At 48.9% G+C, this 25,555-nt stretch overlaps 11 protein-coding genes across 11 annotated transcripts; 7 read left to right on the top strand and 4 right to left on the bottom strand.

The window, feature by feature from the left end:
- Positions 1–1,015: 1,015 nt before the first annotated feature.
- hir1 (putative histone transcription regulator Hir1) lies at positions 1,016–4,538 on the top strand (the record flags this gene model as incomplete). The annotated part of the gene is made up of 5 exons (XM_058466145.1): positions 1,016–1,052; positions 1,170–1,244; positions 1,337–1,558; positions 1,620–4,376; positions 4,441–4,538. The coding sequence occupies 5 exons, from the start codon at positions 1,016–1,018 to the stop codon at positions 4,536–4,538; spliced, it is 3,189 nt and encodes a 1,062-aa protein (XP_058317473.1).
- An 807-nt stretch (positions 4,539–5,345) lies between these two features.
- Positions 5,346–6,913, top strand: N7508_008080 (YchF/Obg family ATPase; the record flags this gene model as incomplete). Its single annotated transcript, XM_058466144.1, has 3 exons — positions 5,346–5,420; positions 5,579–6,139; positions 6,362–6,913. The coding sequence occupies 3 exons, from the start codon at positions 5,346–5,348 to the stop codon at positions 6,911–6,913; spliced, it is 1,188 nt and encodes a 395-aa protein (XP_058317472.1).
- A 1,032-nt stretch (positions 6,914–7,945) lies between these two features.
- Positions 7,946–8,570, top strand: N7508_008079 (uncharacterized protein; the record flags this gene model as incomplete). The annotated part of the gene is made up of 3 exons (XM_058466143.1): positions 7,946–7,981; positions 8,034–8,115; positions 8,164–8,570. 3 exons carry the CDS (start codon positions 7,946–7,948, stop codon positions 8,568–8,570), a joined length of 525 nt encoding a protein of 174 aa, XP_058317471.1.
- A 258-nt stretch (positions 8,571–8,828) lies between these two features.
- On the top strand, positions 8,829–9,731 carry N7508_008078 (translation machinery-associated protein 20; the record flags this gene model as incomplete). The annotated part of the gene is made up of 3 exons (XM_058466142.1): positions 8,829–8,842; positions 9,066–9,206; positions 9,341–9,731. The coding sequence occupies 3 exons, from the start codon at positions 8,829–8,831 to the stop codon at positions 9,729–9,731; spliced, it is 546 nt and encodes a 181-aa protein (XP_058317470.1).
- An 835-nt stretch (positions 9,732–10,566) lies between these two features.
- Positions 10,567–12,410, top strand: N7508_008077 (MFS transporter; the record flags this gene model as incomplete). Its single annotated transcript, XM_058466141.1, has 5 exons — positions 10,567–10,734; positions 10,795–11,224; positions 11,286–12,064; positions 12,137–12,235; positions 12,306–12,410. 5 exons carry the CDS (start codon positions 10,567–10,569, stop codon positions 12,408–12,410), a joined length of 1,581 nt encoding a protein of 526 aa, XP_058317469.1.
- A 248-nt stretch (positions 12,411–12,658) lies between these two features.
- Positions 12,659–13,050, bottom strand: N7508_008076 (uncharacterized protein; the record flags this gene model as incomplete). The annotated part of the gene is made up of 2 exons (XM_058466140.1): positions 12,659–12,781; positions 12,910–13,050. Coding segments are annotated over 2 exons (264 nt in total), but the record flags the coding sequence as incomplete, so codon positions are not given.
- A 695-nt stretch (positions 13,051–13,745) lies between these two features.
- On the top strand, positions 13,746–14,133 carry N7508_008075 (uncharacterized protein; the record flags this gene model as incomplete). The annotated part of the gene is made up of 2 exons (XM_058466139.1): positions 13,746–13,890; positions 13,955–14,133. The coding sequence occupies 2 exons, from the start codon at positions 13,746–13,748 to the stop codon at positions 14,131–14,133; spliced, it is 324 nt and encodes a 107-aa protein (XP_058317467.1).
- A 362-nt stretch (positions 14,134–14,495) lies between these two features.
- Positions 14,496–15,965, bottom strand: N7508_008074 (alpha-mannosyltransferase; the record flags this gene model as incomplete). Its single annotated transcript, XM_058466138.1, has 1 exon — positions 14,496–15,965. The coding sequence occupies one exon, from the start codon at positions 15,963–15,965 to the stop codon at positions 14,496–14,498; it is 1,470 nt and encodes a 489-aa protein (XP_058317466.1).
- A 924-nt stretch (positions 15,966–16,889) lies between these two features.
- Positions 16,890–18,762, bottom strand: N7508_008073 (MFS transporter; the record flags this gene model as incomplete). The annotated part of the gene is made up of 7 exons (XM_058466137.1): positions 16,890–17,138; positions 17,210–17,354; positions 17,417–17,841; positions 17,901–18,018; positions 18,085–18,323; positions 18,391–18,487; positions 18,554–18,762. The coding sequence occupies 7 exons, from the start codon at positions 18,760–18,762 to the stop codon at positions 16,890–16,892; spliced, it is 1,482 nt and encodes a 493-aa protein (XP_058317465.1).
- A 1,362-nt stretch (positions 18,763–20,124) lies between these two features.
- Positions 20,125–23,607, bottom strand: N7508_008072 (RIC1 family protein; the record flags this gene model as incomplete). The annotated part of the gene is made up of 5 exons (XM_058466136.1): positions 20,125–20,925; positions 20,981–21,456; positions 21,510–21,783; positions 21,840–23,234; positions 23,299–23,607. The coding sequence occupies 5 exons, from the start codon at positions 23,605–23,607 to the stop codon at positions 20,125–20,127; spliced, it is 3,255 nt and encodes a 1,084-aa protein (XP_058317464.1).
- Positions 23,608–23,885: 278 nt separating this feature from the next.
- Positions 23,886–25,051, top strand: N7508_008071 (uncharacterized protein; the record flags this gene model as incomplete). Its single annotated transcript, XM_058466135.1, has 3 exons — positions 23,886–23,888; positions 23,940–24,937; positions 24,994–25,051. The coding sequence occupies 3 exons, from the start codon at positions 23,886–23,888 to the stop codon at positions 25,049–25,051; spliced, it is 1,059 nt and encodes a 352-aa protein (XP_058317463.1).
- Between the last annotated feature and the right edge of the window lie 504 nt (positions 25,052–25,555).

Here is a 25,555-nt window from a genome sequence, read left to right as displayed (position 1 = left end):
TAGGTCTTCAAGGTTGCCCCTGGCTTCGCATATTCCATGTTGACCAGCCAAGATCAGTCAGCCTTCTTCCTCCAGGGACCAATCGACGAGCCATCAGATGGAAAGGCCTGGATGGTAAGTTTACAGGAATATCCGAGAAGACAGACAGTATATCTGTCACTTGGTTCTATTGACCCAGTAGTCGAGCAACCTCCTTGCTTGGAAACAACATACTGTATATTCACTTAGAAACACGGACGAACACTTCAAAACTGTGAAGAAGTCTCTCTGACTAGCACTTGGATACCTCTGGGGTTTGAGTCTACATGAAGTTGAGAGCCGCTTTGTCGATAGATAGGATTACCTTGCGAAGTAAAACACAAGGCAGAAGAGACTGATGGTTTTATATAGAGGGGCAATTGACGAAATAGTCCTATAGACCAGTGTAAGCAAGATAAAGCGTGTTCAAAAATAGCAAAACATATATAGACAAAAGGACCAAAGTAAAGCAAACCTTCAGCGTAAAAAAGTATACTCTGTTCAAGGCTTTCTTGTGCTGTTGAATACTTGATGGAAATTTGTACATATTAAAAATGAGGTAAATAGCCATAGCTCCGGGCAAGAAGCCCTTTATTCTATTCTCAGTTGTATAACTACAAGAAAATGCCACAGGAATTGAAATTAAAAATCAACATTCAACTACACTTATGAAGCAGCTGTAGCTATAACGCGGGAGCTCGGACCATGCAAATCTGGAGATCGCGACTTTTGGATCGCGCCCTTAATCTCCGGCTCTCATCCCCTCCCCTGCTCATCTGTACCTGGACGCTTTCTCTTCTTTTCCCGGTCCTTCAGATTCGGACCTTGTCATGCCCAAGAGAATAACACCTGAAGCCCAGCTCCAAACTTGATCACGACCGCGCCCCTCCTTACCCTCCCTCGCGCATAGCGCTGATACGTGTCGCTCAATCGACCCTGATCATCCGGACACCCCGAGGAAGAAAGAAGCAGTTGTGGTTGCTCTCGGGCTGGCGCGATGCATATCATCAAGCCGGTCTGGCTCACACACGGAGGTACGGGTGCAATCGCCATGAATTTCTTTGTCCGCTCCCCTCGGAACGCCGACACACCCTTCACATCCAAACACCCCATGCTGGATAAATTTTGCTGACAGGGCGTCTGTTGTCCAGGTGAACGCAAAGATTTCGAGGTCTATAGCTGTGACGTTTCGCCAGATGGGAAACGACTAGTGACGGCAGCCGGAGGTGAGCATAACCCTTCCTGGCATTATTCGGATCGCACAGAATGCGTTCACCCGAGGAAATATCGCTAATTTCGGGCCCTTGATGTTTACTAGATGGTTACGTTCGGATCTGGTCTACTGAGGCCATTTATGGTACCGGAAATGCTGAACTTTCGGGCAAACCGAAACAATTGGCGTCGATGAGCAACCACTCGGGCACCATTCATACTGTTCGCTTTTCGCCCAATGGTAAATACCTTGCGTCGGGGGCGGATGACAAGATCGTTTGCGTATATATGCTCGACGCTAACCCTCCAACACACTCGTCAACATTCGGTACGTTTCACATACCTCGGTCACCACGGACCAAGACACTTACGGTTATTGCAATATATAGGCACAGACGAAGCACCCCCAGTCGAGAATTGGCGCACAATTCGACGACTGATTGGCCATGACAATGATGTCCAAGACCTCGGATGGTCCAATGACTCCTCTATTCTCGTGTCCGTCGGGCTGGATTCTAAGGTCGTGGTGTGGTCCGGTCATACATTCGAAAAATTGAAGACGATAGCAATTCATCAAAGTCACGTCAAGGGTATCACTTTCGACCCCGCCAACAAATACTTTGCAACGGCCAGCGATGACCGAACCGTCCGCATCTTTCGATTCACCTCCCCCACTCCAAATTCCTCCGCACATGACCAGATGAACAACTTCGTTCTTGAACAGACTATCACCGCTCCGTTCGCCAATTCTCCTTTGACAGCATACTTCCGTCGATGCTCATGGTCACCGGACGGCATGCATATCGCTGCTGCAAATGCTGTGAACGGCCCTGTCAGCTCCGTGGCTATTATCAACCGTGGATCCTGGGATGGTGATATCAATCTTATCGGCCACGAAGCACCAGTTGAGGTCTGCTCATTTTCTCCACGACTATATGCAACTGAGCCCCCCAACAAGAAGAAAGCAGATGGCCAAGGATCTACAGGACAACATCACATCACTGTCATTGCCTGTGCTGGAGGAGACAAGTCCCTCAGTATTTGGATCACTAGCAACGCTCGGCCGATGGTTGTTGCCCAAGAGATGGCCGCCAAAGCGATTTCGGACCTGGCATGGACCCCTGATGGAAAGTGCCTCTTTGCTACTGCCCTAGATGGCACAATTCTAGCAGTCAGATTCGAAGATGGAGAGCTGGGATGGGCCACGGAACTGGAAGAAAATGAGAAATCGCTCACCAAGTTTGGAACAAATCGAAAGGGTGCGGGTATCACAGAAACTACAGATAGTCTGCTTCTGGAAGAAAAGAGTAAGGCAGGTGAAATCAAGGGCGTCGAAGGGCGAATGGGTGCGTTGATGGGAGATGCAGAGCCGAACGCAAATGGAGACAAGGCACCTCAACCTTCAAACGGAGCGACTCCTACTCGTGCTCCTTCACCTGCCCCCGAGGCCAACAAAGCACAACCCAATGGAAGTGCTTCAACACCCGCTGCCTCGGAATCCGAAAAGCCAGATCCTTACCAGGCCAAGCTAGAAAGACTGAAGCAGCGCCCAACATACACCAAGGAAGGCAAAAAGCGCATTGCACCATTGCTGGTCTCAGGGGCTGGGGCTGGCGAGTCCTCTCTCCCACAAGCTCGTCTGATGGCCTCAGTTAGCAACCAGGTCAAGTCAGATGCCCCGACTACCATTGTCGACTTGTCAAAACCATTCGATGGTCTTCCTAAAGGTGGCCTGACCACTCTTCTACTTGGAAATAAGCGCAAGCTGGCCCAGGTCGAGGGCGACGAAGATGGCAGCGTGGAAAAACGGGTCACTCTTGCCAGTCAAAATGGCGCAACTCCTATCATGGCCAACACCCCCGATGGTCTCCTCCCAGCCCAAGTACAGCCTGCTGCGACTGGCCAACAGCCCACTCCAGATTTCATTCGTCCTGCCGTTATCAACCCTTGCATGGCGGTCAGCCAGCTTCGTTTGGCTGTTCCCAAAATCCGCAGCCAGATTCTCCGCGCGCTGGATACCAGCGGGAAACCAACGGAAGCACCGGGCTCCGGTGCGGACTCAAAGGATAGCAAGAGCCGAGTGGACGTGGTTTTCGAAGCTCGGAATCCTTCTCCAGCAAGCCTGACTGGTCGTGCCGTGGACCGGGAACCAGTACGCTTGACTTTGTTCCGCGGAGAGCAGCCGCTCTGGCAGGATTTCTTGCCACGGACTGTTCTTCTAGTCACTGGAAATCAAAGCATGTGGGCAGCTGGATGCGAGGATGGGTCAATTTACCTCTGGACGCCGGCAGGTCGTCGTTTGGTCAGTGCACTGGTCCTCGAAGCACAGCCGGTGATTCTCGAGTGCAACGGACCATGGATCCTGTGCATTTCATCTGTGGGCATGTGCTACGTCTGGAACGTGAAGCATCTATCTTCTCCTCACCCACCCGTATCTCTTCAGCCCGTATTGGATGCGGCAATTCACACTTTGGGTGCAAACCCAACTGCTGCCCCGGCAGTGACAGATGCACGCATCAATTCGGAGGGCCGTGTTGTCGTCTCCCTATCTAACGGTGAAGGATACTCATATTCTCCATCCATGTTCACTTGGCAGCGCATCTCTGAAGCGTGGTGGGCTGTTGGCAGTCAGTACTGGAACACGACTGACGCACCCGTAAACAACCTACAAGCCAAGGATGCACAGCAAGACAACAAGGATGCTAAGGCAGCTGTTGCAGCTGGTATCATCCCTTGGCTGGAACGCAACACCACCAACGAGACCTTGCTTCGTGGACGAGCATACTTCCTCCAGCGTCTCATCAAGGTTCTTTTATCTCGCGAGGGATACGAGACATTCGAGTCCAGCGTGTCCATTGCGCATCTCGAGAACCGTCTTGCCGCTGCGTTGTCTCTTGGTGCTAAGGAAGAGTTCCGGTTATATCTCTCCATGTACGCCAAGCGTATCGGCGCCGAGGGATTGAAGCTAAAGGTCGAGGAGTTGCTGAAGGGCTTGATCGGTGGTCTTTTCGAGGACGATGATACCACTGAGGGAATCCTAAATTTGCAGGCGAATGAGCGCGAAGGCCGGAATTGGCGCGAAGGATCTGACGATCTATGTGGCTGGCCCCGGGAGACACTATTGAAGGAGGTCATTCTGGCACTCGGTATGTTTCTGTTAACCCTGGTCTATTTCTTCGATGTTATATTTGCTAACGAATACTTGTTCAGGCAAACACCGAGACCTTCAACGTGTCACAGTGCCTTACGCCAAACTGCTGGATATGGTTGACACCGCGTCAGAAAATGGCGATGCCATGGATCTATAGTGATCTGATATTTCTTTCGTTGATACCTCGTTTATTTCCTTTTGATTTCTGTTTCTTTTCATTATTATTCGTGGCGTTCCTGAAGTTTGGATGGGGTTACCTTGGCAAAAGGGGTTTGCATTATTTATCTTCGCTGGGGCGAGATTGGAGATGACATATTTCATTTCGTGCTGTACTTGTACCATAGGTTTCTCTCTGGGCTTGCTCTTGTTTATCCTACATAACCTGACTGCTACCTTGCTGCAACGCTTTCTTGGTCTCGTTTACGAGCACCCGTGATAATTCCATTGGTAATAGCTTGCTTCAATAGTACGTATTGATAGCTATGTTGCATAACCATGCGTATATTGTAGTGGTTATCAGTGACGTGGAAGTCGATAACTAGATCATACCAGCATAGTTTTTTTCCCTGCCAATTGCTCTCATAAACAGATCGTGATAATTGTATACTTCAAGCATTACGTAGTGTGACGTCGTCAGGGCTAAGCCATCACGTGGGCGGTAAATTCTTTGCGGGCAGAAAATTCGATGACATCTGGCGCGATCTCATCACTTTTGGTCCTTTACTGCCAAACACGCACTCATTTACTCTCCTTTTCCTCATTGATCTTGCCCACTGCAATCGTGGGCGCCGTCATCACGTCTTCCACCTCCTCACTACTTCTCCTTCGTATCGTCGATCGATCCGCAGCTGGTCCTGCATTTGGCGCGTTCCATCCCTGCTCCCGCTTCCGCCTTTCCACCTCCCCCCACCTCCCACCTCTCTTCTGTCGCTTCTACTCAAGCAAGAAGAAAAAATCCAACAAAATGCCTCCCAAGAAGCAAGTCATCCCGGAGAAGGTCTACCTGGGTCGTCCTGGAAACAACCTGAAGAGTGGTATCGTATGTGAGCAGATGCCCCCACCCTTTTTTTCCTTTTTTTTCCAGCACAGTCCACTTTTTAATTCCACACACAAACTATTTAAGCCTGCCCTGTCCCCTACCTTTCACCCTTTTTTTCTCTTTCTTTTCCACCACCATCCATCTAACAATGGCTTTAGGTTGGTCTTGCCAACGTCGGCAAGTCGACACTCTTCCAGTCTATCACTAAGTCCTCCCTGGGTAACCCGGCCAACTTCCCCTTCGCCACCATCGACCCCGAGGAGGCCCGCGTTATCGTACCCGATGAGCGGTTCGACTGGCTCGTTGACCACTACAAGCCCAAGTCCCAGGTTCCCGCTAACTTGACCGTCTATGATATTGCCGGTCTGACTCGCGGTGCTTCCACCGGTGCTGGTCTGGGTAACTCCTTCCTGTCGCACATCCGTGCCGTCGATGCTATCTTCCAGGTTGTCCGCTGCTTCGATGATGCCGAGATCATCCACGTTGAGGGTGATGTCGACCCTTGCCGTGATTTGACCATCATCAACGAGGAACTGCGCATTAAGGATATCGAGTTCGTCACCAAGGCTCTCGAGGCCTTGAAGAAGCAGACCCGTCGTGGCGGACAGTCCCTGGAGATGAAGAAGCTCAAGGAAGAGGAGGCCACCACCGAGTTCATTCTCAAGTTCCTTGAGGATGGTCACGACATCCGCAGCAAGACTGACTGGACCCCCAAGGAGGTATGTGAAAACTTTTCTTTCCCCCAAATCTTCCCCCCCAACTCCTACAATGATGAATAAGAGCTTTGCTCGAAACAAACCCAGCTCTTCGAGTGTCCTCAATATATAAACTCACGAAGAGGGCACCTTGAGAACAAAAGTTATAAACTGAAATTGGAGTCACATCTATTGCATCACTCAATACATTTTGTGAAACCTCATGCTAACCCACCGGGTTTCTAGGTCGAAGTCATCAACCCTCTGCTCCTACTCACTGCCAAGCCTGTTGTGTACCTGGTCAACCTGAGCGAGAGAGATTACATCCGCCAGAAGAACAAGTACCTCCCCAAGGTCTTCGAATGGATCAAGGCCAACTCCCCTGGTGACCCGATCCTGCCCATCTCGGCCCAGTTCGAGGAGCGTCTCACCCTCATGCACGACGAGGCCGCCGCTGCCGAGGAGTGCAAGAACTTGAGCACCCAGTCTGGTCTGCCCAAGGTCATCACCACCATGCGCAAGGTTCTTAACCTGGCCTCCTTCTTCACCACTGGTGAGGATGAAGTTCGCCAATGGACCATCCGTAAGGGCATCAAGGCCCCCGCCGCGGCCGGTGTCATTCACACCGATTTCGAGAAGACCTTCATCCAGGCCGTTGCGTACAACTACAGTGTTCTGCGCGAGCTCGGTGATGAAGGCTCCGTCAAGGCCGCTGGTAAGATCATGACCAAGGGTAAGGATTACGTCGTCGAGGATGGCGATATTCTCCTTATCAAGGCCGGTGCTGCCAAGCACTAGGTTCAATTAGAAAATAGTCTATGAATGATATACCTGAATGAATCTTGTGAATAAACCCCTATCTTCATTGTAAACTTCCTTTCATACTCCCTACTGTACTTGAATGTGCATTGCATCCTTCCCCCCGGCCCTGCCTACCAAATGCATTTTGTTGCTTTCGCAAAGACTTGTTTTACTCTCTCACTTAGACGTATCTATCACTTATTTCACATGTTGCTTGCTGTGTCTTCACACGGTGATGACACCTGCTTATGCGAGTTAAGGGCATTGGTTTTGATTTTGTTCTCAGCTCATCTATGAATATTTACTACAATAACGCGATCAAGTTTCTGTCTCCCGCATAGAGATATACCGTCAAATGCAACTAGGTGATATAATGCGGATAGAGATACACAGACTAGAAGATCCTACACCACAACGAAGAAGCAATATCATGTTGGCTGCAAGAGGAGTGAGCGTCACTTTTTGGGGACTATTTTCAAACTATCTCAAGTATGAGAAAGTTCTTCAGTATTGCACCTTCATGACACTCTTCCGTACAGTCCTACAGAGACGAGCCTAGGTTCTTGTCTCGAATCCATTAGATGTGGATGTAGATGTGATGTAAAATTAAATGTGATATCTCAGTTATCTAGTAGACGCCAAGGGGAACCAGCCGTGAAGGCAGAAACGTTGTGAAGTAAGATCAAGTGTCTGGTCTGAGTCTGACTTTATCTGATTCCAGGGCACAACTCCGAACAAACAAGCAGAAGTGCGGATCATATCACACGTCAAATGGCTTGGTGAGTCCAAGACCACAACATCATCCGAGTCAACTTTTCTTCTCTTTTCCTTCTTTTGCATTTTCACTGGTCATCATCCACCAGTCGAGGCCAACGCCTCAACTTCCCTATTCTTCACCAGCTGTTCAGCTTTCTCTACATCTTCACGACTCTCCTTCCGCATATTAAATCCAACACTTCAACAGCATCCCTGTCAACTCACTTGACTCTTCTGAATCTCTACTACTCACCACCCACTTCTCTTGTCATCATGCCATTCAAGTGGACCGCCGAGTCCGACAACAAAGTAAGTTTCGAACTTCTCATGCCTTGGTTATCGTCCATTCTGACAGATGCAGATCCTCCTCGGGATTCTGAGCCATCTGAAGGATACCAATATCAGGCTTGACATGGACAAGATTGCTGCGTTTGTTGGACCAGGTACGCACCTGGGATACTTAAATGAGAACTTGCTAATACGAAGCTCAGATGTGACCACCAATGCTTTGAGTTGTCGCATCGGGCGACTCAAGAAGCTGGCGGAGGGAAGTTTCGTGGGGAACGGCGATTTTACTACTCCTACCACTTCACCGCAGAAGCGAAAGGGCACTCCCCGCACCCCTGCAAAGAAGAAGCAGAAGAACATCCCCGACGAGAGAAGCAACAGCGTGAAGACGTCCTTGGCAGACCAGCCTCGTGTTGTTATTAACCTGGAAAACAAGAAGCACACACCAGTTAAGGCGGAGCAGGCTAAGACTGAGAAGATCAAGGCCGAGAAAGACTTGATCGTTTTCGACGACTCTGACGAAGTCAAGGAGTTTGATATTAAGGCTGAAGAGGAAGACAAGCAGGATATCAAGGCCGAGAGTGATGATGCAGATTGCTTTGCGATTTAGGAATTGATGGACTTGAGGAGAGAAGCATCGATGGGTTTATTGTCAAGACAGATGTCAGAACCTGCATGATACTCGATGTCAATAGCTGCTAGCTTGAAACTGAATTATTATGAAACATTTCTCTCTTGTTGAAGAAACATCGAAAGTCGATCTTTCGACGCTCCACTCCCGATTTTATACACGCCACGTGACCAACCTCCCCGCGGCATCCCACCACACGAGCTTCGCTTTCACAGAATTGCCGTCTCAACCAGCACCATGTTCAAAAAAGAGTGAGTCAACGCCTCGAATACCTCCGAGAGACCACCCTGTTGTTGCACCTGCACGGCCGAGCCACCTTCACCCACTGGGAGCACACAATCCTCAAAAGTCGGACGCCGCAAACGCCGCAAGAGCTGTCAAACACCTCCGATGGGTGGTGTTCACTCGGCTATTAGGGATAAACAAAGGAGGAAGGGTTCCATTAAACTGCATGCTAACATATCTTGCCTCTAGTATCCCCCCAAGCAACCGATCAAAGGTCAAGTCCTCCGTGCAGCGCGGCCTGCGCCAAAAGCTACTGGAGACCTACCCTGGCCTCGAGCCCTTCATTGAAGATGTCATGCCAAAGAAGGCTTCCCTTGAAGCCGTAAAACTGTACAGCTCCACCTCTCACACTCCTTACCAAGCCCGATTACATCGACCTTTTCTTTCGCCCGCCAATCTACCCTGCATCCAGCAATACAGAGATCCCCGAAGCTAACCAACAATTTTTCCGTGCTTTCATACAGCCCCGAGCGCGTCACCCTCTACACAATAGATTCCACACCTCTCTTCTTCCAACCCATCGACGGACCTCCCGTTCCTCACCTCCGCCTCATCCACCAATACCCCTCTGCCATCCCGACAATCCAGATCGATCGCGGTGCGATTCGATTCGTGCTCTCTGGCGCGACGCTTATGGCGCCTGGCCTTACCTCCCCCGGTGGTAGACTGCCTGATGCCGAGAATGCTATTGAGGCTGGGCAAATTGTTGCTGTTAAGGCCGAAGGCAAGGAGGAGGTTTGTCTTGTCGGTATGCTAAAGGTTGGCACTGAGGAGATTAAGAGTAAAGGAAAGGGGGTTGTTATGGACGAGGGCCACTATCTTGGTGATGGGTTGTGGCGGATGCACCTTGATTAAGTGATTAAGTCACTAAGGCGTGGGTTGATCAGGGGGTCGAAGGGAATTTTTGACCAATTGTGGGTCTTTGGATAATGTTGGCATATACCTCTAGAAGTGTGGTGATGATTATGTGCTCGACGAAATGAAATGAATTGTCTGTCCCACGGTTGGATGCAGTGAATTGTAAATATTGGCCTGCGAGTCTGAAACAGCGTATAGACCGAATACATCTCCGGGAATGCAAAGACGTTCAAGCGTGCTGTATACGTTTGGAGTATAGGGTGTGTCGGGATACCTTCCAGGATCAAGTCAACCACTTTTCAGCTAGTGAACCCGTGTCCTATGCGATTACCAAGAACCCTCCCTATCCGCCAGATATGCCTATTTAATATGATTCGACCTATTCCTGTTTCCCAAGGCAAATCCGCTGCCAATTGGGAATAGCGCCATTGCATTCGCCAGTAATGAGCGCGGGAAAGGGCTCGTGCGCCTGGCCTCGGCATAGCGGGGATAGCCCTGATTCCCTGAAAGACTCCCGTGAGATGGATGTTGAAAGAGCCCGAGAACAACAGAGAGTACGCCGTGACTCAATCAAGGCCCGATCACTATCTTGATCTGAATCCCGGGGTCAGATTCAGCTGCACGTCAACATGGGTGCGATAAAGTTCACCAATGGACAAGCGTCCAAGTAAATGAACAGACGAATAGGCGGGACCTAAGCAGGCCGCTAACATGGATGAAGATAAATTGACTGTGCCTCACCCCTCCGTGGCTTTGCTTTTTTCTCTCTCTTTTTTTTTTTCTTGACTCTCCGTGCACTCTTTGACCTGGAAAAGACCTCTCTATGCCCCCCATGGACTCCGCAGCAAGTGCCAGTTCAGCCAAGAATGTCCTGGACAAGAACAAAAGCCAGAGAGACCCATCTCCGGCTGAAAGATCCATTCACCATGGCGAGTTGGATATCTTGCAGGGGGAGAAAGTCGATGAAGCTCTCGCTGCGAAGATGATGCTGATCAACGACGTGAGACATCCATGCATGCATTCCATGCATCAAGACCACAACTGACCTGCATATTCCTAGACCATCGACGAGATTGGCTTTACTGCTCACCACTGGAAGCTCTTCTGTTTGAACGGATTCGGATATGCGGTGGACTCGCTCATTCTCTTGATCCAGTCTATCATTTCGAAACAAGCTAGGCTGGAGTTTCAACCTGGTTATTCCACGGGCCTTACAATTGCGGTCTATGTGGGAATGCTCGTGGGTGCCATATTCTGGGGGTTCTCAGCAGATATTATCGGCCGACGCTTTGCCTTCAACTTCTCGTTGTTTGTCTCGTCGGTTTTCACCATTGTTGCCGGGGCTTCGCCATCTTGGATTACACTGGGATTGTTTGTGTGTCTGAGTGCATTCGGTGCCGGTGGTAACTTGGTACTGGATACTACGGTGTTTCTGGAGTATCTGCCTAGCAAAGAACAATGGCTATTAACACTAATGGCTGCGTGGTGGGGTGAGTTTGCTTATCTAGCAAGGTTTTGTTGCAGGACTATCCAACTAACTTGGAAAATTAGGCCTCGGTCAGCTCATTGCAGGATTGTTTGCTTGGGCTTTCATTCCAAATTACTCATGCAGCGATGCAGCGACCTGTACCCGAGCCAACAACCAAGGATGGCGCTACGTATGGTACACCTCCGGTGCCCTGGTATTTCTTCTCTCTATACTCCGAATCACAATCATCCGACTGGAAGAGACGCCTAAATTCCTCATCTCCGAAGGTGAGGATGAGAAGGCCGTGCGAGTCCTACAAAACATCGCCAACAAACATAACCGCCCATGCAGTCTCACCCTTGAACGCCTGCAAGCATGCGGGCAAATCAACCAAAGACATAGAGCGGGATCCAGCTGGCTGGCACGAGTGATCTCCCCAAGCGAAGTTTTCTTCCACCTCCGTGGGCTGTTCGCAACCCGCAAAATGGGGCTTTCTACCACCCTGGTGTGGTTCTCATGGCTCCTGATCGGTCTCGCCTATCCACTTTACAATGTGTTCTTGCCGACCTATCTTGCGTCTCGCGGCGCCAGCTTCGGAGAAACTAGTTCATATATCACCTGGCGAAACTACGCTATCAACAATACCTGTGGCATCTTCGGTCCGGTGCTGGCCGGATTCATGTGTCGCTCGCCTTGGTTCTGGGGTCGTCGGGGAACTATGATTATTGGCGCTCTAGTGACGATGGTCTTCTTCTTTTGTTACACGCAAGTTCGCACTGCTAGTCAGAATGTTGGCTTTACGTGTGCTATTTCATTCTGTTTGAATGTTTATTATGGTACTCTTTATGCTTACACGCCTGAGGTTGGTGTCCCTTTCCATCAATTGCGATACTGGATACCTTGAAGAGCTCATTTGGTACTGACTGCTTGGAAGGTCTTCCCATCCGCCCATCGTGGTACAGGAAATGGTGTCGCCATTGGACTCAATCGAATCATGGGAATCGTCAGTGCCGTGGTTGGTCAGGCTGCCGATGTACGTGCCCATAAGTTACCTCTTCTATTTGCGAATACACTTTTCGAACGTGAGACTGATCATATGATAGACTAGCACAGCTGTTCCGATTTACATTTGTGCGGCGCTTTACATCGTGATGGCAATCGTCGCTGCGGCTCTCCCCTTCGAGCCATATGGCCGACGGAGTAGCTGAACATACCTCATGCAACAACGAAAGTGTATCTATTCATACGGTCCGATCGAATATTGCGCTCGCAATATTTCTTTCATGGACACTGATAATGAGATAAACTCCCCCGTAGCGATCGAGATCCAAGCGCCTGACATCGCAAGGTTAGTTACATCCAAGAACTACTTAGTATCTTGGAAGCTAATAAAAATCTCCCAGGTCAACTAAGTCTGCATCTATAACCGAGGCTGAATCCTTCCATCATCGACAGCCTACAATGCCTTCTGGATCATAACCCCATCCATAAAATCAATAACCTGTACCTTCTGGATCAGATGATCGATCTTCTGATCAAACGCATGGTACCGGATCCTTTGGGAGATAGTAATCACGGTCTTTTATGTTATGGAACTCCAGCACGAGTGCATGTGTGATGCCAAAGTGTGAATTATGAAAAATATCAATAATCCACGAACTAATTTTTACAAACATCTTTATACAATAAAGCAGAGAGTTCGCTTACTTGCAGTCCTTCCGAGGAAATGTCTTGGCCTCTGCGAAGTGATTTGATGTATGGGGTCTGGTTCAGTGGATGTAAACATTGGTCTTCTAATGTGACAATCAATTGCAGATCTATGGTTGGCTGATGTTGTGCTTGGCTGACCTGGCAGTAAATTTTACGGGGATGTTCTATTCTCAAGTTTCACAACTTTCCCTATATCCCTTTATCAGAAGATTTTGAGGACTGTGTACGACGCAATGTGTACAAGTCCACACCATGAATTGTAAGAAGTTGTTGGTACACAATCTATCCAAATGTGAGACAATGCGTTACATGGTTTACATGATAGATCGGTATTGGCTGAAGATATAAGAACCAGGGAATTCCTTGTTTGGCTGAATCCGGCTAATTTTAGAATGTATTTTCTATAGGTAAACCCAATAGTGGGTGGTGGTGAAAGACTAAACTGAATATCATAAAGAGCCGTTCTGCCTAACTAATCATAGAATTACACCGTCTACTCCGCATGTACGTTGACTTAGACGATCTGTTTGAAAACTAGAACGTTACTTACAAAAACCCACAGATCAACAATATCCTCGAACAATAACGCAATATCTATCGTCAAAATGCCCAATTGGAAGACCAAAAACTTCAAAACAATACCCCCAACAGAAGCTAAAGAACCACCAACTTCTCTATCAAAGCATCAAAGCATATCGGTTAAGCGATCTCTAGTCATTGCCAGACTCAACACACAAAGCCAATGTCCCTAAGATCTACAAAAGCATACCGCTAGAAAAATTCAAAAGAATGCGTGTAACGCTGCCCACCGAAACAACAGATCAATATGCACAATGCGGGCTGGTGATGATGATGGATTTCCAGAGGGATATGAGAAATGGATCAAGATGGAAAGTGAGGTAATGGATGGACAGCAAATGATTTGTGTTGTTGGGAAAGATCAATGGCCTGATTTGAGTCTTGGTCGTCGGTTCACCCGTGGGTGAATGGGTGACGATTGAAATTGCAAGGAAAGATCATGATCTTGTTCTCATGGAGGTAGGCCGGGGAAGTGAAAGTGTTACGGAGGAAACTCCAATTCTTCGCGAGATCGGGTGGGTATTTGCTGAAGAGCAGTCGGTGGAGTGTTTGTTTAGTGTTTATGCGGCAAAGCCTGGGACTACTGATGAGGATGTGGTTGATTTTAAGGATCTTGTTATTGAGTTGGAAGTCTTAGATTGATATTGCTTTGTCTGCCGAGAAGTGTGGATAATAGCGTGGGCATCATGATATTACTAGTGAATGTCTGACTTGATGAGAAAGGTGGAATAGGTATCGGCACTGAAGCAAAGGTGAAAAGTGACGATCGAGAGTACATAGCGTGAGACAAATCAGTTGACATGACCATTTTGTATTCAAAGGGCTGTGATCATACATGAGTGTGAGTCTAGACCTCGGTTTTCTGCGTCTGCATGCCACTGTCAATGGACATGCTGTTCAATTGACTGGACCGGGAGGTGAGGATAGAGAGAAATACAAAACAAGGGATTTGCTCTTTGTGGCAAATTCGGAACTAGTGATATTCGCAAGACTGCGTTTGGACCTCATGTACGTTCTTCGCGAAGCCTCTCATCTCCGAAAACAGCGCCCCAATAATCCTTCACAGCAGCGCATATATCAACATGATCTCTCCATGTGGAAAACTTATCTTCAAGCTCGCACGCCGTCCAAAGAATCTCTTGCCAGAAAATCTTCTCAACATCAGCTTTGGAACTGAAGTCCTTGACAACACTCTCAGGGATTGTCCAAGCACGAGTATAGCTGCCATCATCGGCAAAAGCAGGATTGACTGCACCGTCGTCGAACACAGTTGCCGGATTGAACTTGGGAAAATTAGCATGAATGAAGAACACACTTGGTGCTTGTGCCTCGTCGCCCCGAACTCTCCATTTCCCTTGGCTGGTCAACGCAAAGTCCTGAATGGGGTTAAATTGAGCCATTGCGGAGCCTGCCATGCCACCGTCGGTACCGTGACCCAGGGCGCAAATACGCTCGCTGACCTGATAGAAATGCTCTTGCATAACTGATGCAGCCGCCAAAAAAGTCTCTTTATCACCCTCCCCTGCGGCGCCCTGTGACAAGAGCGGGTAATAATGTGACGGGCCCCAGTAGTTGTAGTACGTACAAAGCAGGAGGGTACGCGTATGAGTCTTCTTTGAGATGAGTAGCTCACCAGATTCAGTCGATTGGCGGAGTTCCATTGGCGGAGCAACCTGGCCAGTGATTTTGTAGAAGAGAGGCGATGCGGAGGAACCCCAGAAATCAGGCCATGTGACCATCTTCCTAGAAAGGAAAGGCTCCGCCCAGAACAAAACTTCCGGCTTTTCAAGTGGAAAAGCATCAGCATCGAGAAACAGAATCTCTTCAAACGAAGAGAAAAGCATTGCAAATGGCTTGTATTGATACTTCTCGATATTGACCGGCGCAACGCTCAGGATCCGAGATAGCACTAGACACCGTGCATTGAGCGATGGCAACACTTGATCGCAGATGTATTCCTCATACTCATCCTCATCCGCTAAAAACACTTCCATGGGTAGCGTTGATCCTGTCCAACGGAGCATTCGCAGCGAAATCACTAGCACGGGGAGGTAGAAACCGCCTGCGGTCGTGACCACGCCCTTTGTGTCGGGTATATAGCTAAGTTGAGGAGGCGATTGGGAAATTGTGTCCACAAATTGGGTATGCGCGTCTTTCAGTGTGGCTACATCATCATCTGGAATGTGCAGGTAGTTTGGACGCGGCGGTGCATCCTTGAGTTTGAACCCTTCTGTCGGGGCCCTTTCATTTTCGATCACCGGTGCCGTCGTATTAGGTGAGCACTGTTCCAACAGCGTGTGGAAATCCCGCCAAAACTTCTGGTGTGATGCTGTCAAGTCGGAGATGTGCCCGAAGAGATTGGCAGGGACGTATGCGGTACGCCATCGTAAGAGGGTCCAGGCGAGAAAGAGGGCGAGAGTAAGTGCTGCGAACTGTGTTCGAACACGCAGGCAGCAGAATCGCGGGACCAACATCAGGAGCTCTGAGGCATCACTGATGTTGAGTGTTGAAAGTTGAATACACTCCACTGGTTAAGGTTAGGCCCGGATACCGGTGGGTCAGTGACGTCGGTGTCTCGTACCTGAAGTGTATGGGTTGTCGGAGATAGAGTCATTGTATCTTGATGATTCTGCTCAGAGGGATGTCAGACTGCCCCTTGACTGCACAAAACACTGACTTTTAAGGTTTTGGACACCTCGTCGCCTGAGGCCAGAAGGCAAATATTTGGACTTCGAGAAAGTATAGTTCATGCAATTCAACATGTTCTACACAGAATCACTTTCTAAGATCATTCCAGATCCTCAATTCCATCAGCCACACTCTGTTCAACACTGGTCCAGCCCTTCCCAAAACACTCTTGCAACAACGTTTCAGCCCTCTTTAGCAATACAATATCAGTGAAGTCTTGAAGTCCAGAAGCTCATCGACTACAGTATGAGTGGTCCTGTCTGTGGATGGGTTGAAGTAACTGGATTCAATTTGCGTTCTACATCCCGAGCTAGCAAGAATACAGAAACCGTAGGATTTCTGATTGAGTCCAATTTTGTTGAATTAGCCTAGATCTCTTCCGTTTGTATTGGTATCCGGTCAAACTTGTGAGACTATGTCCTTGTCTTGTCATGGGGGCTGGGTTCAGGAAAATTTGCCTTTATATCCACGTTCTAAGATTTACGGGCCCTTTTTCTTGTATACCTACTCATAATTGAAGGGAAGGCTATTCGAAAAATTATTTCTTGAGCTGCCCAAGGCAGATGCTGTAATTGGTCTATTTAAATGCGAACAGTCCAGGAAACAATCGTTATGCGGAATGAACGAGGGAACAAGTGAAAATAGACAAGAAGTACTGACAATAAAGACAAGAAAAGAAAAGAAAAGTACAAAAAGATGGAACATTCCCATTAAACTGGGTTTTGCTTGCTTTCGTTTGTGTGCTCCTTGTTCCGATAGAACCATAAAGGAGCAAGTCCAAACACCATGGCTAGAAGTGCCAGCAATGTGTTTCCCCAGCCAAGTCCGAGTTTTCCGTACATCTCAGGTCCAGAGAGTGGTACTACACCACCAATGATACTGCGTACGAGGTTATTCGCAGCAAGTGCACTAGCAGAATATGCAGTGAAAGCTCCGACTAGGTATGTCTGGACACTGGTCTGAATAAGGAGAATTAGTTAGACAAAGAAGAAGCGTGAAAAAGCGCAGTAGACCAAAGCAACAAGCTTACCATTGAGCTTGAGAAACCGACACCAATGAAGAAGGTGCCGAAGATTGGAACCATCCAGTGAACGTGGTACTGTGCTGTCCAGCCATAGATGATCAATCCGATAGGAAGCGAGAAGGCAGCAGGTATCAGCATCAAAAGATGATATCTTATCATGACAGAATTAGTATGCGTCTCAAGGACAAATTCAAGTAAATGGCAAGAACTTACTCAGCCCTCTCCACACCGTTGCGTTGTGTGAGCTTCGTGTGAAGCTTATCACTATAGTGGCCTAGGAATAGCTGCGTGGCACAACCCAATCCCATTCCAAGGTATGTGAGACCTGCGAGACCTTGGCTGAAGCCGTATTGCTCCTGGAATACCACGGTGTATGATGTAAACAGAAGGTAAATAATGCCATAAATCAAACCCATGTAGAGGGCCATCGCGATGCTGACGGGGCTGGTGCAGAGCAGCTTCATTGGGCGCATTATAGCCAAGAAAATAAGTTGCTGAAGAGGGAGCGGCGATTTGGTCGCGGCTTGGATGTCAGGATTTCCTGTCTCTTTGCGGAGTCGGGAAGCCTTCCGTTCGAGGAGTGTTGGGGCATAAGTTTCACGCAGGAAAATAAATCCCACAATTGCTGTGATAGCACTCTAGAAGGTTTAATGCCTCGTTAGCTTTTGCAAATCTTCTTGAAAGAGAACCGACATACCATAATGGTCAAAAGCCAGAAAATCCACCGCCAGTCGGCAGCTTCTGACAAGAAACCGCCAGCTACTGGCCCTAAAACGGGTGCGAGGAGCATGGCCAGACTGAAAACACTCATTATACTAAAGAATCAATCAGTGACCTTGACCAAGAAATAGAGAAGACGAGTCCATCTTCGATATACTTACAATCCTCGCTCATGTGAGGGGATGAGGTCCGCAATAGTTCCTCCGCCATTTGTCAAAGGGGCACCGCCCATGATTCCAGAAAGTAATCGGAATATGAGGAGAGATGTGGTATTTGGAGAAAGTCCGCAGCACGCAGTGCAAATAGTGAACATGATATTGCCACCATGGTAAATTTTGTTTCGTCCATAAATTTCAGAGAGTGGTGCAAGCACCAGGGGTCCGAGTCCGAATCCGATAATCTAAAGACGAATGACGTTAGCATTGACACCCCGGTAGTACTGAAGCCCAGGTATTTCAAAGACTAACATAGATAGAGACCGCAAAGTTCATCATCATTGATGATGACTTGAACTCATTTTCAATTTGCAAAAGTGCCGGGGCCATCATCGACGAGGCAAGCGGGCTGCAACTATCTGTTAGCCTTCGAGTCGTCTATGTTGCAAGGTGATTATGCAGGAACCCGACGTACGTTGTAAAGCGCATGAGGCACACAGCGCCAAGGATCTGATTCTTTCTTGATCGCGGCCAGTTCACTGGTTTCTCTGGATCGTCCGGGCCGTCCCAATCCACCACCTTCATTAGACTGGCATTTGACGATGCACCCTCAGATGGGCAAGCAGAACTAGGTGGCAGCTCATTGATGGTCGCCTGCTGCGGCGACTTCTTTTCTTCGGCCATGATATGTGTAACAATCCGGTTCTATAGATTCATGTATGTTTGGAGAGGTGTTAGGAAATATTGTAAAGAGTGTAGTATAAAAAATGAATGAAGAATAGTATAAAGAAAGAACGTTGACTGAAGCCAAATCGGTACCAGAAGGAAAGAAAGACTATAAATGGACGTCAGTTTCAGATATACATCCGATACAGATGACATCGCAAGGCATTCCAATGCCCGATCCCTTGCTAGTGAGTACGTCAAGCCCGCACGTAACTACATTTGTCGCCTCGTTACAGAATGGGTCTTACCCTGCCGATCAAACTCAACGATTCACCCTTTTTGTTCATCAACTGGACGGTGCACTTTGTCAAGTTTCATCAGGGTGGATGAAAACTCATATGCACTGCGTCTCGAACTCCTGGATGCTATTTGTGTATGGCTACTCGACAAGTACCCTGATCTTCCTCGACGCTTGGCATTCTCCACAGAATATGAACAATAATTGTGACCTAATCCACACGATCGCGTCAACGAGGGTAGATCACAACCCTAAGAGACCCTGATCATCAGACGCCACAGCCGTCACTTAACGTGATGATCAATAGAACCCCTTGGCATTTCGCTTGGCATTTCTGCCAGCATGAACTATTGCTTGATCCACTGCTTACCCGGGGCCAACGGTCCGCCCACTGCGGACGGAGATCAATGATTTACATCATAAGCCTTCCTCTTAATGCGAGACACCTGCAGCGGGAGTGCACAAGGGGCCCTTCTAGCTGATCTCTCTCGGGTCCCTGAATGTGATCATTCACACTAATAGGGACCTCGGGATTTGACTTACGTACCCTATTAATTACGCAAGATAATTGACTGAATCAAAATTCCACCTTGTGAACGAAGAACCCCTGAACATCACGCAAGTTGCTTGGCTCCAACAGGCTCGGCTGCGAATGATAACTTCTCATATTGCTTCTTTCCTACCAGTGTATTAATTTGGAGACATACCAATATAGAGACATCACTGATATAGATGCTGAGGCGGAATAAAGGTTGTGGCGTCAGGGATAGATCCATGGGCTGCCGGGATATAAGCGTTCTTATTGGTCAAGCCTTGCATAGGACCCACCAACTTTGATTTGTTTGTACTTGGGCCGGGAGCCGCGGACCCGGAACACAACAGCATTTGAGTTTCATTACAATGCAAGGTCTGTCACAGATATATATATATATATATAGAAACACGCAAAATGGAAAAAGCATATGTACCGAAAAACGAGATCGTTCTTTAAACATTCATTTGCCAATGGCAATTATGTACACGCGTAGTGAGGCCACAAATATTAATGTGCTTTGTCACAGAAGCACAGCAGTAAAGCCTGTTCAATTATCCCTACCATCTGCTGAATAGGGGGTTTCATCTAACACATCACCATCCCGTCCAGTTTGAAGGGGTGAGATCGACGAAGTTGGAGAAAGAGAAGACCATGATGGAGACCGAATCGAGAGGTCCAAGCCCAGCCCTTTCACTCCTGCAGATCCAGATCGTGGACCGGGTCCAGGACGCTGACCACTGACAGGGGATATGGAGTTAGGGCGGAGGCCAACCCGGGTAATTGCGCGTCGAAGCATCTCACCCGAGGAATCTAGAGCTATGAGGAAGCGGGCGAGCTCAGCACATAACTCCCAGTCTCCTTTTTGCGAAGCTAAGCCGATCAAACGCACGACATATTCCTCGATGCGGCCATCGTGGCCTTGTTCCTCGTCCTCGAAAGCTTGCAATACAAGAAGATACCCAACTGCAGTTTTGAGCGAGTCAAGTCTCAAGGCTTGTTCGAACAGATCCTTTGGTGGAGGCAAATAGGCGAACAGTGTGCGCCATGATCGCAGCTCTGTTTTGCGTGTGCATTGCACGACGATGTCAAGATATTCTCTTACGGGGAGGGACGCTTGGAGGAAAGAAATAACGGTTGGAAGCAGCGGCTCTTCGCGTTCGGCTGGGTTCCCGGATTTGCTGGCCTTACTCTCGTTATCCACCTCGTCATCCAGGACGTGATGGAGCAATATCTCCAGGCCATGAGCAAAGTACGACAGATGGGAGAAATGACGGCATAGTGAAAGAGCGGCGGGCGCTCCAAAGGCTGTGAGGCCATACTGTAAGAAGTACGGCAGGAATAGGTGGGTCTGAGGCACATGTTAGTGAAAAGGCGTATCGTTGATCGGGAGCGGGCGTCCTTACTCGAATGGCGAATTTTAGAACGGTAAATGTCACATCGCGTCGTTGCATCATCTCGGACTCAACTCCGAGCACAATACCCTTGTCCAGCAACACAGACAGTGGATAGAAATCCAGAGGAATGTGGAGTGGATCCGGTACTGTCTCCTGTTGTAAAACATCTTGTACATCGTTCCAAGCTAGCAGGTCCTTCCCCCGGAACATCCAAAGGGAGTCCCTGAGAGACAAGCTGCTGGGAGACGGCTCAAGGGTCATTCCCGCAGAGGGACTGGGAGGCAGGGATTCATCAACCTGTGGGGCAAAGTTGAATGAAAGCTGGTCACGCATCAGGATGTAATATTCCACATCATGAGAGACCACACGCATGTCATATCTTAGTCCGCCTGTCTCAGACACCATGGGCTGCAGCAAAACCAAATTGCCATCCACAAGGAGAAGCACCGATGCGACTTTCACGTCTTGAGATGGATCACCATTTCCTGCTTTTTATTTAGTATTTCGATCGATACGTCCCAGGAAGAAGAGAACTCACGCATTTGTTCCTCAGGCAAAACCCAGCTGATTGCTCGAACACGGGATGGTGCTCGAACAATCCCGTTAAAGGCGATCTGCCCCACAGGAACAAGGGTGATTTGAGACTGCGTGGTATTGATGATATAATGATAGAGAATATTATCGAATGTATAGACCAAGAGGGAATCCTCTCCCGATGGGCCAATGAACACCACTGGCGAGGGGAGATATTCAGTAAACATGATGGAATTGCTGCCGTTGCCGAGAGAGGCTTCACGCGAATAAAGGCGCACCTACAAGTCGAGGTCAGTCTTCAGTGAAATAATCGTAAATCAAATATTTGGCATACCTCATATGAGCCGTCACTCTCAACCGCTGCGATCAGTATGTGGCCATACCAACACATCCCTCCTCGGACAGCAAAAGAGTTTTCAGCATTGGAGTCTTCAAAGACCTTCCATCTACCACTATTCACGCTGTAATGTGCGAGGCCGCGCCGACCTGCAATTGCAACATATCGTCCATCTTGAGATACGACGCAAGATTTTATCGGCCACTGGGAGTGAAGATATGCTGGAGGATACTGAGCATGGTGCCAAAGGGAATCCTTTCCAGAAATTGTCATAAGATCTGGCATGTCATGACCACGATAGAGAATGAACTCGGTTCCGGTCTGCAATAGACCTCGGGCCAAATTTGCAGAAGAAAAGCAACCGGTCAAAGCACTGCGAGCTGTCTCCAATATCCACAAGCGACGATCATTCTTTCCGGAGAGAATGATGTCTGAGCCTCCACCGATCCAACAACCATTTGAAACACCAGTCAGCCAATCTTCTGTATTGGTTGTTGCAAGCGCAGGGTCTGCTGAGAAGCTGTTTCCTCCAGGTTTCCCAAAGACACTCCATGTTGTCCAGCCATGTTCATATCCTGCAAACAGACAATATCCGTCCGGCGAGTAACCCATGAAGGATAAGGACCCGGTCGTTGTTGGCGAAGCTGGCAGCTGGAGCTTCTGGGAGAAGGGAACATTACCCATATAATCCTTCGCAGTGTAAACTAAGACCTCGCCATTGATGCAACTCAGGGTTAGTAAAGAGAAGCGAGCATTCACTGCCACCTTCATTGCCTTCTCGCCGTTGTGCTTCGGATCGTGGAAACAATGTCCATGGAAAAGCTTTTTGGCTGTTTCAAATTCCTCCTGCGCCCCGGATTCTCGTTGCACAGCGTATGCCTGGCCATTGCTGGTAATCCATATTAAAAGGTTCATCGCGCGGTCATATACCATATCCACAATGGAAACCTTCTTTGAAATCCCCAGTATGCGACTGAGAAGCTCCGATGTAGTCTGTGTTCCGCCCGCTTCGGTAGTCCATCGAATACATTGCATGGCCGCCGGTTTCACGGTGGCTACAATGAGTTCTTGATCCAGCGCCAGCGCCTTGACGATCCCTGACTCGATCTTGATGGCCATTCGGAACCGGATACTGATGTTCCTCACCACATTGGCTTCTTCCACTGCTGAGAAGCGAGCAATTTGCTGGCGACGATGGTGCGTGGACTGGTCGAACCGCTGCTGATAAACTCTAGTCATTGTGTCCGACGCAATCGAGTATGTCAGGAGGTATCCATTGAAAGTTTGTACAACGAGAATTGACGAGTCCGGATGCATAAGAATGTCGACGTTGGAACCGTATGTATTCAAAGAAAATGTGGATCTAGTGACTGCTGCAACAACTGCTGTAGGCTATTATAATGGTTAGTATCAAGGCCCAACTCTCTCGCCATAAACACCATTATTGTGAACATACTCGGGTCTGCCAAAGAGCAATGGATGACTCTGTCATTGTCGCAAATATTTGGCCAGCCCTGGACACACAAACAGCCTTGATGGCTTCATCTTCCCATTTGGATGTGCCCGCGTCGGGGGACGGTTCAATGCTCGGCTCATTGCGCTGTGTGCCCGGAATGACTTGCTGAGCCTCGTCATTCTCGCTGTCGTTCAGTGAATTCGTACTGCCAGGTGTGGATGGATCGAGTCCGGGATCTTTGTCTAAGACATAGGGAATGTCGGGCCCATTGACCGCATAGACCCGGGGAACTCCATGAGGCCAGTACATGGCGGTTCAGGATCAGGGGTTAAGACTGACAATGAAGCTCACATGGAGTCATATCAAGCCATGTAATAATCGACAGAAGTACAGACAGTCACCACCAAGGTGAACATCAAAGTGAAAGAAACAAGGAAGTCCAAACAGCTGGGGAAAACAGACCGCGGCCGATAAGCAGCGATCACGTGCAGGAGCTTGTCCCCCCGCATTGCCCACCTGTTTTTTTCCCTCATTCCTTCTCCTGATTGAATTCTCCCCATTCAAAATATCTCTGGATTATTGCTATCATGGTAAGATATCCCCAGTGCTGGATGTCACATCATGCTGACGAGAACACATAGGCCCCAACAGAGAGCAAGAAGCGCCTGGCTTTGGCCGTCATCGATTTCCTGGGCTCCAGCCTGAAGGATGGCACCCTCACAGCCGACGATGCCGAGTCGATCGAAATCGCCCAATCCTGTATCGCCGACACTTTCAAGGTTGATCCTACCGATGAGGCCGCCGTGAAGGATGCTGTAGGTGGGCAATCTCTCGTCGGAATCTACAGTGTCTACGAGAAGCTGCGCAACAAGTCAACCCCGCAATCGACCGACGCCGGAGCTCAACAATCCCAGGAAAAGCCCACAGCCGGCGTTCCCACGCCCGACTCTGATAAGCTGAAGTCTGAGGGAAACGCTCTTATGGCGAAGAAGGATTACCCCGGTGCAATTGAGAAATACACCCAGGCCCTCGAGATTGCCCCCGCCAACCCCATCTACCTCTCCAATCGCGCAGCTGCCTACTCGGCCTCTTCTCAGCACGAGAAAGCCGCAGCAGATGCGGAACTTGCCGCAGCCGCCGATCCCAAGTACTCCAAGGCATGGAGCCGACTGGGTCTCGCCCGCTTCGATATGGGCGACTATCACGCCGCCAAGGAGGCTTACGAGAAGGGTATTGAGGCCGAAGGCAATGGTGGCAGCGAAGCCATGAAGCGTGGTCTGGAGACATCCAGCCGGAAGCTTGAGGAGGCCAGCCAGACCAGCGAGCCTCCTTCGGAGGACCTTGACACTGCCCCCGGTGCCTCCCGTGGAGGTGGTGGTGGCATGCCTGATCTGTCTTCTCTGGCTAGCATGCTTGGCGGCGGCGGCGGTGCCGGTGGTGCCGGTGGTATGCCTGACCTGGGCTCCATGATGAACAACCCCATGTTCGCCAGCATGGCACAGAACCTGATGAGCAACCCCGATATGCTCGGCAACTTGATGAACAACCCCCGTCTCCGCCAGATGGCCGAAAACTTTGGCCAGGGTGGTGGCATGCCTGACATGTCTAGCCTGATGAGCGATCCCAACCTTGCAGATATGTAAGTCAACCCAATATCAAATCCCAATTGTCAGGGTATGAACTGATTGTTTACAGGGCTCGGAACATGATGGGTGGCGGTGCTGGCGGCGCCGGACGCGGTGGCCAGAACTAATATACTGGCACACTGAATGATTGATGGCATGAAATTGAAAGACCAAATCTGATATACCGTGTAGCAAAGTCAAATTTCAAGCGTTCTTTAAAGAACTACAATTCCTAGCACATTTGTCCTTGGCAGCCTGTGAGAAAAAGCAACTAAATGCTATAAAGCCTCTGGTATGGAGGAAACTACCTTGGTATCTTGAGGAAGCCAGATGTGTAAATCTCAGAGGGCTTGGTTCCTACAGTAGAAAAAGTAGAGGCAGAGAATCCAAATCAGAAATTCTCTTTTTATATATTTACATGATTTGAGGGCGCTTCATAACGTTGCAGCTGACGCTCGGCTTGTAGTGACACAGGGCGGAAACCTGACAACAGAAACCGAAACCAATGAGACAATGCAGTCAAACTGGGAGGCGAGGGGAGAGTGGAAACAGAATGCAAAAAAGACGCCATCAGAACACCTCAAGACCCAGAGAAATGCCATCAGATAAGAGCCAACGCGCGTCTTGGTCTA

The sequence above is a fragment of the Penicillium antarcticum genome, assembly GCF_028974205.1.
Source record: "Penicillium antarcticum strain IBT 31339 chromosome Unknown utg000008l_segment0_segment0, whole genome shotgun sequence".
NCBI classification, from domain to species: Eukaryota; Fungi; Ascomycota; class Eurotiomycetes; order Eurotiales; family Aspergillaceae; genus Penicillium; species Penicillium antarcticum.
The sequence above is the reverse complement of the archived record's forward strand: the minus strand, read 5'-3'. Positions and strand labels throughout refer to the sequence as shown.